This window comes from Halyomorpha halys, unplaced genomic scaffold (assembly GCF_000696795.3).
Source record: "Halyomorpha halys isolate HHAL.00 unplaced genomic scaffold, Hhal_1.1 Scaffold668.1, whole genome shotgun sequence".
Taxonomy (NCBI): Eukaryota; Metazoa; Arthropoda; class Insecta; order Hemiptera; family Pentatomidae; genus Halyomorpha; species Halyomorpha halys.
In genome coordinates this window covers 20,966-40,812 of record NW_027111382.1, presented here as the reverse complement: position 1 = coordinate 40,812, position 19,847 = coordinate 20,966, and the positions used below count along the sequence as shown (strand labels likewise).

General features: G+C 29.9%; 1 protein-coding gene across 1 annotated transcript in view; it reads right to left on the bottom strand.

The window, feature by feature from the left end:
* Positions 1–19,291, bottom strand: part of LOC106685182 (kazrin) — a gene marked incomplete at its 5' end in the record, with an annotated part of 86,232 nt that extends 66,941 nt beyond the window's left edge. The window contains 4 exon segments of the mRNA XM_014427737.1: positions 530–704; positions 4,296–4,388; positions 9,975–10,124; positions 19,152–19,291. Coding sequence (XP_014283223.1) covers positions 530–704; positions 4,296–4,388; positions 9,975–10,124; positions 19,152–19,291 — 558 coding nt within the window.
* Between the last annotated feature and the right edge of the window lie 556 nt (positions 19,292–19,847).

Below are 19,847 nucleotides of genomic sequence, written 5' to 3'. Positions count from 1 at the left end.
ATATATTACAATATATATATATCTTATTTTTATTTCTCTTTGTTCATTTTTAAATAATTTTTCACTTATGTTTACATCATTTTAACCCTACCTTAGTTTACTTTAGTATTAACTTATTATCTTACATTGTCAACACATCTTTAGTTGTTTTGTATCTTTTGTAGCCCTGATGAAACCCTGCAAAATGGGGCAAAACATTGGCAAATAAATTGTTTCTAACTAGTTTTTGCTCCTTTTGGTTACACCCCTCCCCGCTCCCACCATCTCCTTCAGAAAAAACAATACTTTTATGGCAACACTGCCATATGTTTTATAGAGTACAAAGGGTCTTTTTACAAATTGTAAATAAAATTCTTACCATATCAACTTTGGAGGTAAACTTGTTCAGGTTACATTTGTTTTCTGATTTTTAAAATATATGAAAAATGCTTTGAAAAATTCATAAAAATTTGCATTGAAAAAAAAAATGGTGATTAGTTATGATAGGTTGTATATTAACTACAGACTAAAAAGTGATAAAAAAACTGACCATCAGTAGTTGAATCAGAGAGATTGGTTGTGGACTGCCTGTCTGAAGATCCCCGCAATCCAGAGTCTACACTTCCTGAAGTTCTATCCCCTGGTCCACCATTGACACCTCTCCATCCTGCACCAATGCTCTCTTGATCAGAGAGACAGCCTCCAGAGCTAAGTTGGCGCCTTGCCTATCACAAAATATCAATACATTTATTACAAAATAAGAAAAGAACTTTTAATTAATCAACTTAAAAAAAATACAATAAAGATTACAACATACAAGAGAATTCAATATGCATGTGTGTTTGAGGAATACTATGAAATGAGAAATGAAATATAAATTTTCTATAAGATCATATTCAAATACAATTATTATGATACTTTTCCTATTATTCCTAAAAGAGTACTACAACAGAAGCAGACTGATACAAATCAAACATATAACTTGTAACTCTTATGTCATAACTGATTTATTTGTAATTTAAAAGTAATGAAGTGACTTGGTGATTAAAGTCTATGAAAATAGTAACATGCCTAAATACCGAAGCTGAAAGTGTTCAATTGTTTTGAAAATGAATTTATGATCAAATGATGATAAAATTTATAGTAGACAATCAAATTAAAATATTTTAATAAATAAATATAAATGAAATAATAATTGCTAAAAATATCTAACAAGTTAAAAAAAAAAAATTAAATAATTGTTTAAAAATTAAAACATTTGTTTTTAAAATAAGGAGAAATGGCTGGGAAGAAAGGGGGTACAGTAAATGGTGAGAACACTAATTAGTAAAACTTATTTTTTATTGAGTACCAATGTTTGTTACTTGTTTAATTGTCTGTTTAGTAGAACTTGAAATTTAATTAATGTTAGTATTTATTTTAGTTTATATAAAGTATTTTTAGAAGAAATATAAAAATAAATATCTTAAAAAAAAACCTTTAAACTTATCATAGTTTAGTAATTATTTTATTCTATTTTTGCCCTCATTTAGACTACTTGGAACATAGAGGCCCTATCCTTGGATGGACTTAGTCAAGTTGGGGGCATCTTTTGGGGCATCAGATACCCAGAAACTATGTCCTTTAAAGTTGATATTAGGTATCTTGAGATTGCATTTCCTGGCAAGTCCTTGAACCTCTCACACCGATAGAAAAACAGGTTGGGGATGTTTCAACAATTAACTTTGCTGCGAGTCACTTGGGTGTCCAGATCTGTGTCTCATGAAGAGGTGCAATTCTTAGCTGGAGAGGTTCCTCTTAACCTCTTCCTGCGAGAAGATAACATATTATTAAAAATGAAGAGAGGTGACAGCAAATATCCGTATGAGGATCCCAAAATTGGAAAAAGATTATCCGAGAGGAAACAATCTATGAATGAAACCAGTGGTGGGTGATAACCCTGAAAGGACCTACTCAGCGGAAATACTTTCCCACCATCAAGTGACAAATGAAAGCGAAATGGGTCCTTAAGGACTACTGGATCTCACAGGGGGGTTCCCCACCAAGCTCCATGAACATGACCAGAAAATTGACACTTCAAGACCCAGTTGTGGAGTACCCAAGACAGCCAAGCATGTTGTCATCGCCTGGACTGCCTATGAGGCACAGAGGGCTAAGCTAAGCTACAGAGGAAAACAGAGCTCTTTGTTCGAACCAAACGAGATTTTCCTCAGCTTGAAACATCAGAAAACTACTCCTACTACAAATCCGTTGTATATAGTTGGAAAATAGCAGTCAGTTGAATTGTCTGTAGGGTAAAGTAACCTGTGGGAAATCGGATAGCTTTCACATACCACAGGGATACAAACTCATTTTTCGACCTATTTGCCCTAAAAATTCAAAAACTCGTATTTTCCACCCCTAAGGCCTCATTTCAAGGTATTTTTTTTGCTTTGTTTTTTGATGTTTTCATATTTGGTAGTAAAAGGGTTAATCTGACAAGAAAATGACCTCCTCGGAGGCCACCAGGAAATAAAGCCATTGTAGAAAATGTTGGATGAAGTCAGGCCTGAATTCAGTGAATTTTTCCAGTTTAATTAAGTGATAAATCAATCAATTATTATGTTAGTAGTGGTGGCATAACCACAATTCCTTGTATGATATGCTGCAACCTGCGTGGCTGAATGGTGAGGCAGGGTGTAAATAAATAAACCTCCTGGCTAGATTTGAACCTGGCCCCACTGCAGTTATGAGTTACTAAAGCAGAGCCTCAACTCCCTTGGCTACAAATGACCTCAATAAAAGACAAACCCTCCCATGCCGGATTCGACCCAGTACCACTGCAGGTACCAGGTTGTTAATGGCCCTGATGAAGGCTTGAAATCTGAGCCGAAACATTGGTACTCAATAAAAAATAAATTATATTTATTAATGTTCTCTCCATTGACCTTAACTACCAAACCATCTTCTCCTAATATTCATCTACAATCAGCTATAGGCAAACATATTTTTAAAATAATTAATTAATGCACACCTACTTATCGAATTAATTGTAGAATCTAAATATTTTGTTAAACCCGGATCAGCCGAGGTGATTAATTAAAAAGATAAATTAAAGAGTTTTATATCAACCATGATAATGGCCAACATTGTTTTTCTGGAATGTTGGTTAGTTAAATAAAAACAGAAATTTAGTCAGCAAAAAAACACAAATAAACAGAAAATTATTTATTCGTGCCAACATTTGACCTGATTTTTAGTTCTTCATCAGTGCTATAAAAGAAAAAGAGATAACAACCATCTTTCAAAGAAAAATAAACAGAAATAATATACTAATAACAGATTTGAAAATATACAGAACAATGAATTGAAAATATAAAATAGTTGATTATTAACCATGGAATTAGACAGTTGTAGATTGATAACAATGTAAGATGAACTATAATATTATATAGGCAACAAGATATATATAAGATGAGATAAGTAAGAAGTGTTGTTTTCAGTTTTTTAGGCACTACTTACATATCTCATCCTATACATGTCTTTTATACTCATATAATATTATATTTCATATATTGTTATTTTACATTTATATTGTTATGAATCTACAACTGTCTATATCCATGGTTATTAATCAACTATTTTGTATTTTCAACTCATTGTTATGTATATTTCCAAATTCGTTATTAGTCTATTATTTCTTTTTCTTTTTATGTTTTTCTGAATAATAGTTGTTATCTCTTTTTGTTTTATAGCCCTGATGAAGATCTGAAGATCACGTTAAAACGTCGGCGCGAATAAATAATTTTTTGTTTATTCAAAAGATAGGTCAACTATCTACACCTCATTAAAAACCAAAATTTAATTTGATTGTGTAGTAATCACCTTGGTTGAACCACAATTAAAAAAAAAAATATGTTACTCTTAATTTAAATATACTAAAGTAGATTTGGTGAAATTTCAGTGTGTGGTCTAAATCTGTTGAATGCTCAATTATAAATTTCTTGGATAATTTATATCTATTGGTGATAAAGTAATTAATAATGTATTTGACGTGCTTTTGTGCTTTGAAGTTATATGCAAAGCATGAGAAATGGTGGTGATAAATTTCACTTCCTTGTGTTACTCATGGTGAAAGGAGATCTCATGATAATGATAAATCGAGAAGGAGATAACACACAATAAAAAAAAAAAAATTGGTAACAAAACAAACACACATTTAGGCAAGCAAATACAATAAATAAACAAATAAAATAATAAAAAGAAAAACAAACATGACAACTTACTAAAAGACAACATTGAATAATTTTAGTATAAGTTAAGGGTGGGCTACTCACATTATAATGATCTCTGGACTGAAGTTCTCGCCTCGGTAAACCATTTTCAGGAGATCTCCCTCCGTCATTGACGGGTGGACAGAGTGTGGCACACTAGTGTGGTCACAAAACACAAATCAGATACAAGGTTTCATAAATCTCACACTTTGGCAAGTGAGATATTTTAGATTTGAAAAGATTTAAGAGAATTTAATATAAGGGACGGATTATATGATTGTCAATATAACAAAAAATTTCAATTTAACCTTTAAAAAATATAATTTGAGAATAATAAATAAAAGATGCAAAGAGTAATAATGCATAGAGGTATTACAAAAGAAATTATAATCTTTGAGAAGAAGATGGTTGAAAGAAGAAGTCAGTGAAGAACAAAAATAATTAAAAGTTATTCATTAGGACTAATGTTTGGCCACAATTTCAGGCCTTCATCAGGGCTAAGAAAAAAAAACAAGATAATAAAAGGTAAAAAGGATTTCTCAAACATATTTTTGTAATTCATGTTTTTCCCTTTGTGCTCGTTTACTTAGTCTTGGAACCTGGCTTCAGGCGGTATGTTTCTTATATTAACTATCTTCTATTCTTTTTCTTACCATCTTTTCCCTCTCTTTTATTCTTTTTTCCTCACCCATTTGTATTACTTACTACTCTTAGCTTATATAATTTTATATCTACTTCTCTTCTCTTAATGTTGTCATTTTACATATAGTACAAGAGCCGGGAAGAAAAAAAGGCAGTTATTTCACCCCAATTTTTTTTATTACTTTAATGAAAACTATGCATAATTACTAGTCAAAACTGATGAGTCTGCCAAGTATAGATAAGGGGGATAAAAAATGGCAGCTATTTCAAAACCTTATGTGACGTATAGATGTCTATTAGCACTCAAATTAAAGCTAGTTTAACATACTATAAAGTAGTTTATGACTTTTACCTTCGTAGGAATAGTATTTTTCAACATATGGGCTAAAATACATTGATTTGTAATTGTTCGGACAAAAAGTTTGAGTTTTGAAAAACTTTATTTCAGAAACCATAGGATGTACAGATGTCTGTCAGTACTAAAATGAAAGCTAGTTAATTTTACTATAAAGTAGTTTATAACATTTATATTTGTAGGAGTAGTAATTTTTATGATATTTGACAAAATAAATTCAGAAACTGTTAATTTCTAGTTGTTCGTATAAAACTTTTGATTTTTGAAAAAATATATCTCTAGATTCATAAAACCCACATATGTCTACCAGCACTCAAAATAAAGGAAATTTAATTTAATATAAAGTAGTTTATGACACTTATCTTTGTAGGTGTAGTAGTTTTTATGATATTCGTACATGAATATAAATTTGGCAAATGAAAATTTGTCCAAACAACTATAAATCAATTTGTTTTAGCAGATATCATGAAAACTACTACTCCTATGACAATAAACTTATTAAACTACTTCATAGCTCATTAAACTAGCTTTAATTTAAGTGCTAACAGATATCTGTACGTCAAATGATTTTTGAGATATGGATTTTTCAAAATAAATTTACTAACTACTGATCTTTCAGTATGTTCTGTACAACATTTTTATGAAATATTGCTTTTTAAAAAGTTATATCTTGAGAACTATTGAACGTAAATAGCTCTATTAGGGCTTACAGTTTAGCAAATTTACACTATTTTAAATGATGTTCTCTTAGATTTTCTATTGCTGTTGGTAGTTTTAAAGATATAGAGCTCCAAATGAAAAATTAATTATTTTTAACGTTTTTAAAAAGCTGCCATTTATTATTCCCCCGACGTATACTTGGCAGACTCATCAATTTTGACTAGTAATTATACATATTTTTCATTAAAGTAATCAAAATTTGGGGTGAAATAACTGACTTTTTTCTCCTCTTGGGCTCTTGTACTATTACATATTTAATTAACCCTATCTAAGTTTTTTCAAGTATTTTTATGCTTTAATTTTTAATTTGTGCATGTATTTAATTAGTCAATTTTCATATATTTATTTTTTTTCTTTCATTCATAATTTTAATATTACTATATTCTATTACAGTTTCAATGTTCTTAATATTACACTATACATTTTCTTGAATTCTACTTATGTACCTTTCGAGTTATTCTGTATTTCCTTTGATTCACGATGGTTGTAATCTAGTTTTATGTTCTTAGTCCTAATGTAGGCCCGGAATTTTGGCTGAAAATTGGCACTAATAAATAAATTTTGACTTATTTTTGTTCTTCACTAACTGCACCTCATATATTATTCATAGTCAACTTATCATAATCGTATAATCTTTGAACTTGACCAAAGTTTAAATAAAAAGAAAAATTCATAAAAATAACAATCTAACTAAATCTATTCCCTACGATCACACCAAACATCAATGAAACTGACAATACAACACAAAAACAAAGCAATAAACACAGAGATGGGTCATCATCCAATGAAAACAATACACAGAAAAAAGAAATCGCAGAAGAGGGACTATTAAAAATCAAAAGCAAGTTCTTTTCTATAATAAGTATTATTACTATTAGATAGAGTGTAATATAAACAAACAATATTCCATATTTTTGATGACTCTAATAATCGAAAATAAAATATAACTACAATGTTTTATTTACTGAAAAATATTTTTAGTAGGTCTATCTCGGGAAAAAAAACCCAGAGAATTTAAAGGTATAAAGTGTAATATAAACAAACAATATTCCATATTTTTGATGACTCTAATAATCGAAAATTAATTAAAACTACAATGTTTTATTTTCTGGAAAATATTTTTTTTAAATAAATATTTTTAGTAGATCTATCTCTGAAAAAAAAAACCCAGAGAATTTAAATGTGTAGATGTTATGACAGAAGTTTATAAAAAAAAAGAAAAAAAAAAAAAAAAAGGAGGATGTCATATTAATAATTCTAAATACGTTTCTGCCATGCAATACTAATATTAAATTACTCTGAGACAGAGGTTCCCAAAAAAGCAGTTGGGAGCTTATATATTATATATTATATTTGTAAAGTAGAATAATAATATATTTTTTACAATAATATACAATTACTTTACACGTCTACTCATTCGGAGATTGAAACAAACTCTCTTTATCACATAAAACAAATATTTGTTTAAAAACAGGGAGAAAAGTATATTATTTTGACATAATTAGTTATATTATTTTAGTTTTTTGTATCTTTTTAGTCCTAATGAAGAATGTTGGCTCACAATTAACAGTTTAATTACTAATTAAGATTGTTTTTTGTTTTTTTTACTGCACCCGGTATCTTCCTTTTATATAGGAATTATTATCCTGGTCAATAATATCTTCCAATAATATTTTTTATTAAATTATTTAAAGTGACACCTTGTAGAAGGTAAAACATTTTAATTAACAAACCTCTCAACATAGTGATTTTTTTTTTTTTCAGTTTCCATGTTCCGAATGACAAAATGACTCTATTTCAATAGAGACATTTCCATGTTTTCAGGTTAATTGAATTTTTCACTTAATTTGCCAACTGAATATCATAACCAGGCTCAACATGAGTGATAAAAATATTATTTTTTATTATTTATTTCTAAAGTGTTTGACATTATATTATTTCAACTAATTTATTTGGAATTGTTTTCATCTTTTAATATAGTACATAGTGAAATGTTCTTTGAGAGAATTGAACTTTTAAAAGTGCAAACTGTCCAAAACGTTGCGCTCTTGAAACAAAGAAATGAAGTATGAAATGGATTAGCATTTCTTTTTTAACCTCATGACTAATAAACACTTAAGACCTTTAAATTAAACTTTAATTACAGTAAAATTATTGACTTTTCAGATTTAATTATTTTTAAAAATAATTTCCAAATATTGCTTAGTTGTAACTGACCATAGATAATCATTATATTTATTTGTTATTAAGAATGAATCTTAGGATTACTGTCTCTGATCATGATGATTAATCTTATTCTGATTTTTGGTATTACTTACAAAATAATTTTGCGAGAGCTTATTCTTCGCCTGTCTGTTATGATAATGATATATTTGTTTATCTTTTAATGCATAAACCATAATAGAATTTACAAATATTTAGATTATTTAATTAGGAAACTTAAAATTATGTTGTTTTTTTTTGTTCTGCAACTGTTGTATGTACTAAGGAGTTATAATAGATTATTTGGTATGAGATGTTGTCAACCTTAAAGTTCTTGCTATAACTTTGGCCGTGGTTGATGACACATTATTGAAAAGCCATGGTGGCTTGGGAGTACATATAACGATAAGCAATTGTTTAGAGAGGTCCCTTTTCTAGCTTGTGTCCGGAGTGGTGAGGAAAGCTTTAGCAATTCCCTTTCACTATGGTTCATTCTGAACCGTGTTTAGTATTGTCCTAACTTCCACCAGCTACATTAACTACACCAGATCATTCCGGGTTCAGCCGCCTTCAAGGATTTTTTACACTCCTTCAAATTTTTTATCACCATCAAATTTACTCAAATTTATTTTTTGAAGAATATAAGTTTACTTATGCATTCTTTTATTTTTAACTTTTTTTTTTGCATTGTTTGGATTATTTCACATTGCCTAAATGTTTTAAAGAAAATGTGGTGATATACAATAACTTTCTAGAATTCTCATTCAGTAATTCAGCTAAAAAAAGCAAAACAAACATGGGTGATGACAATAGTTGACATGGTTAAAAAACAGGTCTTTAAACTTTATTTAGCTAAATATTACATTTTATACATTATATAATGCTTATTTAAATTTTAAAAAAATATCAACAAAAAAAAATTGTGTTTTTAATTGGTTTTAAAAGCAAAGGGGGGCCCCTGCAATCCAGATGATAAAAATAAAATAAGTACAATTGAAGACTTTAGTGGAAAAAACTACGAAGTCCCATATGGTGTCGGAACTGAAATTTCAGCCTTAAAATAATAAAGAAATAGGTGTTTTGAAGTATACAAGGATTAATATCAGTTAATTTAATCTCATAACATTAAACAATAAAGGGGAGGAGGTATTCTTGATTAGGCGAATGAAAAGAGCTACATTTTCTTTCTCAAACCGTGATGGGGTAAAGCGGACGATTAACTTCCAATAGTAGTCTATATAAGGTCACTATCAAAGTGATAATTTTCTCCTTGACAATTTTTTGAAACAGGCATACACTGAATATCATAGTTTTCTTATTCTAGGTTGGTTTATTTTGGCAAAGAACCCTGAGGTCATCAATGTTGTAGTTTAGTATATTGAAACTAAAATCAATTGGATAGTTGGAGCATGAGGACTGTAGCAGAATCCTGGACTCCAGGAGTTGGCCGGAGGCCAGGAGCACACTAATCCCATTTATTCTTGGAAGGGAAATATACGAATAAGGAGTGATAAAACAAACCATTCAATATAATGACACTATTGAAGTACACCCACATATAATCAATACATCGACAACAATCAACCGGTATCAACTGCACATCAGCCGATTTTGGTGAGTAGCATCGTTGACATTTATTATAATATATTATTATTATTCAGTTGAAAAGGAATTTATTATTATATTTCTAACTATCTTTCTTCTATTATTGTAGTCTTCTATAAAGTTGGATCGCGAACAGTTAAATTTTATTATAGTGAACCACGGTTTAGCATGAGTTTGGGAACCTCTGATCTAAGATGGATTGATGCTTCGATACTCACATCTAAGAGCTCTCGTTGCTTCTGGTCCAGCTGTGCCGCGAGGCTGAGGCTCCTCTCTGCTTCGTCCCGTGCATGCCTCAGGAGGCTCCACCGCTCTCGTTCCCTTTCGGCCCTCTCTGCAGACAGGCTCTCTTCACTCTCTCGCATCCGCTAGAGCGCACGCTAAGTTTAGATATAGCAACTGCCCAAAATGTACTGATAGTAAATAATGAATCACCCATAAACCAATATTCCTTTTTATTTATTAATTATACTTTCTAGTCAATAAAGGATTTATTTTTAAATACATAAGTCCTTTCATTTCTGTTTTAGTTGAACCTTCAGTTCTTTCGAGAGAATGAAAAAGGCAGCTGAACACTGAATGGATGCTATTTATTTCATATAAACAGTTAACTTTTCAAAGATAAACCAAGTTCCATGACCTATTTGTTGTCAATTCCTTTTTAATCACTGCTCAAAATACAACTTAATGCAGCAATTAAAGCCATATTTGTAGAAATTAATTACACATCAAAACTGGTAGCTCCCTGAAAATTGTCTTCTGGAGCTAGCCAGAAAAATCAAATTCCTGAAACTGCGTTCTATCATATTAACGATTGAATAATAATTACTAGGGTAACTTTCAGCATTTACAAAAAAAAAATGTGTTTTAATTGAAACCATTTTTCTGACAAATGACGAATGTCCAACTTTTGTAAGGTAACTTCATAGTAAATAATTGTTAATTATAGGGGCTTGTGTTTTAGCTAATATTGTACAACTTATAAAACTTAATAAGTCAAATTGGGAAGCCAGTTTTCAGACTGCCATATCAATCCAAATAGATAAATTCGGTGCATAGCCCTTCTAAACATAAGCGATAGAATCTGCTCTAAAGAAGAGGTATAGTGTATCTAAGATGATTTTGCCTGTTGGGGAAGGGAACTTGTGTACCCCACCCTAGCTCCTTCTCCCCTCCAACCAGGACCAAGAGGCAGTCCAGAACTTGGCAATCCCCAACCAGTTTGGGATACTTGGAACGCTTTTCCCTCCTATTCTCGGACCTCTAAGTTACAAATAGGGGAGGTTACTCGTTTCTTTAGGTCATCTTTGACTAAGACAGTTTCTTATTGATTCTTGTTTTCCTTTTTAGATGAATTTATTGACAAATCTGTTCTGACTCGTTATTTAAGAATACAGTAACTTTCAAAAAGTCATTTTTGAGATTTGATATTAATTGTGTTCAGAAAAAAACTGCCTCTTTTTTTTTTTTTTTTTTGTTTAAATTTGTTGTGAAACAGTTAGTGCAACAATTTTGTTAATTTTAATGTTTTTAAATGCATAATATTTGGTTCTTGAATGGGATTAACTTATGATAAATGCAGTAATTTTTTTTTTTCTGGCCAAGACTCCCATTGGAGTGCTATACTGCCTAACCATGGTTGGGGGTCAAAGTTCTTCATTTTGTGGGACCGCCACTCAATGAAAAAAGTCAACGTCCTAGGCCAGATTTGAACCGGCACCGCCAATAGACATCAAATTGATGAGACTGTGTCTTAACCACTGAGCTATGGGCTGAATGCAGTAATTAATGGTTTTTCATAACAAGGATTGGACCAGTCTCAGCCTCTGTTTATAAAAATTTGTTCATAATCAGGTTTTTGGTTTTACTGTGGATAGTTTTCCCTCTACATAGTTTACTTGACATGATAAACTCATGATCTTGTGATATTAATATGAAATAGTTTTGAAAAAAACTGATACAAGGAATTTTTATTTGTAAAGTTGCAGAAGAAGGTTGAGGAAAGGTAGTCTAGTCAACTCAGTAGGTCTGTTTCAACAACCACTTCTGACTATCCAGAATCTGATTATCCACTGTATGAAGCATGCGTGGTACAGGGCTTGGGAGGGAAAACATATATTATGCATACTTCGTACAGTTCTATAGTACAGATAGTTAGGAGTGGTTGTAGGAATAGACCTAGCGGAGAAAAGAGTAGGGTGTTGACAGGGTAACGGTTGCCACTGTGATCTCTCCTCTCTCTTTAACTACAGGCAAACTCATCTTAGATAAACTATAACATAGGGTTAATGCAAAAATATTGGTGGAATGTTCTATCTTTGCTGCGTTTTAAAACCAATTGTGGTGAAAAAACAAATCCTTAATATTAATTCAACATATATTTTTTATGAATTTATATTAATATAAACAGGGTGTTTCAGGGTTAAATGTCCAAACTGAAAATATGAATGAAGAACCTCAAAAAAATTTCTCTGGAGGTATGTCCGTTAACGCTTTGTTTAGGAGATAATCACGTCTAACCACTTGTTATGACTTATTTATGTTACAATAAATAAATTAATATATGTTACAACTACTTTGCTAATTGCTCCTTTTTCTACAGTAGCTGTGGCAGAACGGCACTGGATATGTGTTATTGTTACGCTCCAACCACTGAAATTTTTGGTATGCGACATTAAACAAAACATTTATGCAAGCTCAGTCAATGTACTTAATTCTTTATGAAGAAGGTTTATTGAAACTTACGGAACAATAACACATATCCATTGCTGTTCGGCCTCTGCTTATGTGTAAGAGAGATGTTGAGCCAGTCTTGATTACCTTGAATCACTTTAAACAACATTTAATATGAATGTTAATGTTCACATTTCATTAATGAAATAGTTTGAACACGTATTAATTTAACCTAAATAATTCATATCAAAGCAAATCTTTAGACGCGAATATCTCCTAACAAAGCCTACACTTCCAAAGGAAATTTTTTCTTATTTTGAGGTCCTTAATTTATATTTTCAGTATAAACACTTAACCCTGAAACACTCTGTGTAATCCAAGGATTCAAATTCAGATTTTTTTGTTCAGTCCGTCTAGAGCCCTTGAAAAGAAAATGTTAGAGTTTTATAAAGTTAAAGTACTCCGAAAACAGCCTGTAATATCGATGAAGTGTGCAGTCAGGAGACCATTAATTAATGAACAAGACAGCATTAGTTTCAGAAGTTTCAATGAGGAAATTTTAAATTGAAAGATAAGGAAGGTCATGGATACCACTATGTAGTTGAAAAACTGAAATTAATAGTGGAAGCAGAGCTAACTAAAACCACCTGAGAAATGCCAGAAGAACTTGGTGTGAACTCGGCCTGGAGGCTATCGGCAAAAGAAAAGTTCTCCAAGTGGCTGCCTTTCAAGTTAAATGAGGTCCAAAAGCGTAGCCTATTATAAGCTTTTCTGTCCAACGTTGTGAAAATTCAATCTTTTTTTTCAAAGTGTCAATAGCAATTATAATGGAACTTGTTTTCAACTGGAGGGCTCCAGAACCCACAGGAGTTGTCTTACGACTACAGTGTAACAGAAAACAATTTCCTGCCCAGCTGGATTCGAACTCGGGTCCTTGGAGTTAGTAGCCATGTGCCTTCCTCCGGGGCTACCCGCGCTCTCTCACCATCATGATACATAAATAATTAACAACTTCTCAGAAAATAGTAAAAAGTAAAAATATTTTTTATTTTATTTTATATTTTATGAACAAATAGTTAGCCACCCTTTAGTTTACTTTTATTTCATGTTATCTATTTTCTTTCTTTTTATTACACGTGGTCAATCAACGATCTTCCAAAAATATTTTATGTATTAAGATGAGGAAGTGAAAAAAACTTTTAGAATATTATTTAACACAGTTTATTTCACTTCACAACATTAGGGGTATTCATGATATTGTGTTAAATGTAAAATGTTTTACCATGTTAAATATTATAAGTACAGGATTGTGAGCAGCCCTATTTAAAGTCATGTTAAATACATAAGAGCTCCTAGCGGATTTACTAGCAACTTGTTTAGTAACCTTTCCTGCTAAAACTTCATGTTATTGTTTACTTTAATTTATTACAACATGCCTAAAATAAGTGGAAAGTAGAAGAGTAAAAGTTTGGCTACTGATTGTATTTTTTAAAAAGTCCAAAACACAAGACAAAAGAAAAAAACAAAACTAAATACAAACTACGAGTTAGTAACCTAACATGACAACAAATAAAACAAGCTCAGCTGGTCTGGTTTGTGACGTCATTCTCCATTTAGCAGACCTAGTAACAGACTCTCAACCATGCTACATGTTATATCGTTTTAACATGGCGAAAGAAGGAAATATTTCTCCATTTAACATAAGTTTTTCCATTTAACACGCTTTAACATGTTAAACTAAAGATCATGAATACCCCTATTATGGGGAGTTTTCCCCATCTTCATCAGGTCTAAGAACAAAAAACAAGATAGCAACCTATGAATACAAAAAATAAAATAAAAACAGAATGACAAAAAGTAAATAATTGTATTTAATAAATTATTTATAGAAAGTAATAATTTTTTTAACATTTTCTAAAACGATTTGTCATGACTCTCTTACATGCTTTCCTCTTTTAAATATTTTTACTTTTTATTTTATACTCACTTGTAATGTTTCCGCCAAAATACCTCGTCATCTTCGTAAAGTATTTTTTAATTCTGAGTCTGGCCTTTCGTGGCACGGAGCTCTCTTGGCTGCCAGATTTGCATCGAACAGGTACAATTTATATTTTATTCTCTTTTTTTCCGATCTTTCTTTTACCACTCCCCTCCATATCAATTCTTTTCTTAATTTTCCTTACTCATGTTATTAGTTATGTTTACTATATATTACTATTGTTATGTTTTCTATTCACTTCTTTTGTCTAACTCAACTTCATATTTTGTTTCTTTATCTAATATTATGGTTACATATATTTTATTCCTCTCAATTTTATTTTTTCTTTCCATAATTTTAATTTTTAATTGATTAATAAACAAAAATATTCATAGTTCTTTGCATTATATAACTTCAAATTTTTATTTTATTTCCTTACTTATTCAATTACCTATATATTCATTTTATTTTCCACTTCTTTCATCACTTTAATTTTATTAATTTCATTCTGTACAACTATTTAATTTGTGTCATTCTGTTTATATTTTATTTTTTGTATTCATTGGTTGTTACCTTGTTCTTTGTTCTTAGACCTGATAAAGGCTGGAAATCCTGGCCAAAATGTTGACACTGTTAAATAAGTTATTTCAACTTATCTGTGTTATATTTTGACCGCACCCCCCAACAATCTTCTCTTCATATAGTTTTCCACAGTCAACTATCTCTCATCATAAGGACAAAATTGACTATAAGGTAAACATTTAAATTGTTTATAAAAATTATATTGATCAATGCTTAAAATTAAATGATACAATTACAAGAATTATGGAGAAAACGTCCCGAAATGTTTTAAAGTTAAATAGTGTTAAGTATTATTCAAAGGAATATTAATTGATTAATTAATATCATCTCACCATTTTAATACATAAGTATTAATAACTTCCTAGGAAATAATAAAAATAAAAACATTTTAATTCTTTTATTAATTGAACCTTATTGGCCTAACCTAACCGACAGGACTTTTTATGAAAAAAAATTTTCTAAAATCAGGATTATATTGAAAATGCATTTCTGAAGTACAGAGAAATTTTTCCAGAGATCCAAATTTCCTTTCTACTACAATAAATAAATTTGTTGTTCATTAGTAAAAATATATCGAATATATAATAATATATAAGATAAGAATGTATAGAAATATATAAGAATATATCGATTATGATGGATATTGTTTTAGATAAATATACATGATTGAAGAACAGACATATTTTTAATAAATATAAAAAATATACATTATTGTTGCATCAACCCAACATTAACCTCTATTGAACTATGGAATTGAGAAAATTGTATTTGTGTTAACTCTTGGCCCAATCTAATTATAGGAGGATTTAAAATTTTTCTGTAAACTTAAATAAATACAGTAGTTCAGATTACGTAAGCTTTTTGTAGTATTACTCTCTCACTTGGTCGAAGTATCTTCTTTAGTAGATAGTATAGTAGATATGCTGATCTGTTTCTGTGACAAGCAATAGTAGCATTCTTAACCTCTTGGATTTTGGAAAAAATTAGGGTGATTTTTAATCCAGAACATGAATTTTTTTCATTGTGACAAGAAGAATAGCCAAAAATAGGTTTAAAAATGCTTGAGATTTTTTTCCCCTCATAAGGCGACAGCATTACTGTACAAGAGCCCAAGAGGAGAAAAAAGGCAGTTATTTCACCCCAATTTTTTATTACTTTAATTAAAACTATGTATTATTACTAGTCAAAATTGATGAGTCTGCCAAGTATAGGAAGGGGAATAAAAAATGTTGGCTGTTTCAAAACGTTAAAAATAATTAATTTTTTATTTGTAGCTCGATATCTTAAAAATTACCAACAACGATAGAAAATCTAAGTGAACATCAATTAAATTACAGTAAATTTTCTAAAATTTAAGCTATAATAAAGCTATTTACGTTCTATAGTTCCTGAGATATAGCTTCTAAAAAAGCAACATTACATAAAAATGTACTGAAAGATCAGTAGTTAGTGAATTTATTTTGAAATAATCTATATCTCAAAAAACATTTGACGTACAGATGTCTATTAGCATTCAAATTAAAGCTATTTTAATGGTCTATAAAGCAGTTTATGATGTTTATTTTTGTAGGAGTAATAGTTTTTATGATATTTGCTAAAATAAATTGATGTTTAGTTATTTGGACAAATTTTCATTTGCCAAATTTATATTCATATGTGAATATCATAAAAACTACTACCCCTATGAAGATAAGTGTAATAAACTACTTTATAGAAAGTTAAATTTCCTTTATTTTGAGTGCTGGCAAACATATGTGCGTCTTATGGGTCGAGAGATTTTTTAAAAATCAAATTATATAAACAACTAGAAATAAACATTTTGTGAGTTTATTTAGTCAGATATCATGAAAACTACTATTCCTACGAAGGTAAAGGTCATGAACTACTTTATAGTCCATTAAACTAGCTTTAATTTGAGTGCTAATAGACATCTGTACACCATATAGTTCCTGAGACATAAATTTCTCAAAACAAATTAACGAACTACTGACCTTTAAGTACATTTTTTATGAAATGTTGCTTTTTAAAAAGCTATATCTCGAGAACTATTGGACGTAAATAGCTCTATTAAGACTGATATTTCAGCAAATTTACTATTCTTTAAATAATGTTCTTTTAGATTTTCTATCATTGTTTGTTGTTTTTAAGATATAGAGTTCCGAATGAAAAATTAATGTTTTTTAAAAGTTTTGAAACAGCTGCCATTTTTTATTCCCCTACCTATACTAGGCAGACTCATCAATTTAATGATTTAAAGTAATCGAAAATTGGGGTGAGATAATTGCCTTTTTTTCTTCTCGGCTCTTGTACTATTACTGGGATATTTAAAATTTCTGTTCTCAATTGAATCAATGGATGAATTTAAAAACTCAAAAAATAGGTTGGATTAATTTTTTTTTAGCATCATCACTCAATAAAACTTTTCAAACAAAGAATATGAATTTCAAAAATGTTATAATGAAAAAAATGCATATTTTAGATTAGAAACTGTATTACGTTTTCTCTAAGAACAGTTCAGGAGTGCTGCCATCTTTTGTCTTAGAAACACAACAATGTTTCTTAACCTCTAGTCTTAAGTTTACACAAGGTAATTTATTGATTTTAAGTTACTGGCTTTTCAACCCCTTCTGTGATTTCTTCAGCAAAAAACCTAAAGCCATCAAAATCAAATCATTTTTAGCTATGATTATGTACAAATTTTTGGAGAAGCGAAAAATGGACAGAATTAAAAATTGAGGTAATAGAAAGAACTGGAATCTTAAAGGATAGAGTAAAAATTAATCATTTAGTGATTAAAATGATATTCAACAGATAAATGAGGATGTAGCAAAACTGCTAGCTTCCCTGTAAACAATCAAACACTGCATCCTCTATAAGGTGTGTCTCTGAATAGATGACACAAGATATAGATAGATAATTGAATAATGTTATGTTTCTTCTTTATTGATGAAGTTAAATTATTTTTATAAATTGTACGTAGTATTTTGTTTCCAGAGCTCAAGATTAGTTATCCATTTAAGTTAACTGTAGAAGAAGGGTGGTAGATAAAAAAGTTACACAAAATCAAACATTTATGAAGGAAAAAAACTAATTAGAACTAACCTAATAGTCCCGCCTCCTAGATTTGATAAATCAATAAAAAAAAGTGTCTTGATATAACTAAAAATTAATTCAGACACACCAGCTTCAGAAATGTTTGGGTTAGATGAAAAATACCAATAACCAAAAAAAATAATAATTATGACTAAAAATGTTTTTAAATTTATATTATTATTAAGTTATATTATTACATAAATAACATTGAATTCAAGAAGCATATTTAATGAATATGTTTAGGTACTATGAACATCATTTTGGAAACAAATATTAGCATTTAAGAAAATAATTCTGATATTTGGTTATCCTTTTTTTTTAAAAAAAATAACTTTTTTGAGGGATCTAGTGGTTACATACTCTCCAAGATAAGTTATAGTGGTTGTATTTGTTGATAGAACTTCAAAGGAAACAACCTGACTAAATACTTTTTTCTGATACAAGAAAATGGATGGTGGGGATCAAGATTCACTAGAAAGAGGTACTTAGATCACCCACTCACTAAGTCAACAGAGGAACCAGATGCTTAGCTCTTCAAATAATTTTATGAGCAGATTGCTAATCAATAATTAACCATAAATTCATAATAACATAAAATATTTATAAGTGAAAATTGGGTATATCGATAAAATAAAGGTGGCAGTGGAAAATCCATTTCACACTAGGTGGTTTTAACCTTCCTCTCAGAACATCAACCACCTATGAGATGTTTTGGCTTCTGTTTATTTGTACGAATGTTTGAAGATAAAATTAAATCATTAAAAAAGATTTTAGATTCAATGACTATGATTTCGGTCAATGTCAAACTATTTTATTTTATTTTTTCAATAAATTGTTTATCAAAGACATTTTACCAATACTTTGCTGAGTGTTATCCACATAATAGTTGCTGTGGAAGCGGCAAGCAAAACTCCTTGCACAAACAATACAACATTTATAAGTGAAAAACAAACAGAAAATAAAATAAATTAATAATAACAATTAAATAATATGAAAAACGTAAATAAACAGAACAGTTAGTGCAATGTTTGAGGAAACTCTGTGCTGTTAGTACCAATAGCTCTAGTACCTGCTTGAATACCTGTTCAAAGGTCCGAATGAAGTCCCTCAACTCCTTTTCCTTGTCATCTAAAGTCGCATAAAGCTGCTTCATCTGGTTAAGGAGGTCGTATTTTTCAGACTTCATCTTCTTACGATCTGCTTTCAGATCTGCAGCAAAGATATTAAATGAAAAATAACTCATAAAAACTGTGTTACACTTATTTACATAATTTAAAGGTCTAATTTGGTTATCAACACCTTTTATAAATATATAATAAATGATTGTAACTTAAGGAAATATTTCATTATGAAGTCTTGAGTCCCTCGAATTGAGGGAATTGACTAATCAGTCAATATTTCCCCAGTTCAGGCTTCAGACATTGAAAATATACATATTTGTTATTCTTCAAATTTGGTGCTATTTATTAATATTTTTTTTTTTAAATTATAGTAAGCGTTTTGATTTATTTTTATTTTCTTCAGGCAATACTCCTTGATAATTTTCTGAAACAGGCACATAATAACATAGTTTTTCTTATTTAAATAAAATTAAATATGTCCAATTAACACTAGAATGACTAACTTCTATAAGTCAACTTAATCTGACACTCTGGGGTGTGATACACCCCACCATATGAATTGGTATAAAATATAAGTGACCTGCAATACTTATAATGCATTTTAAAATAACTAAGTGGTCTAGGTAACAAAAATAAATCATTTC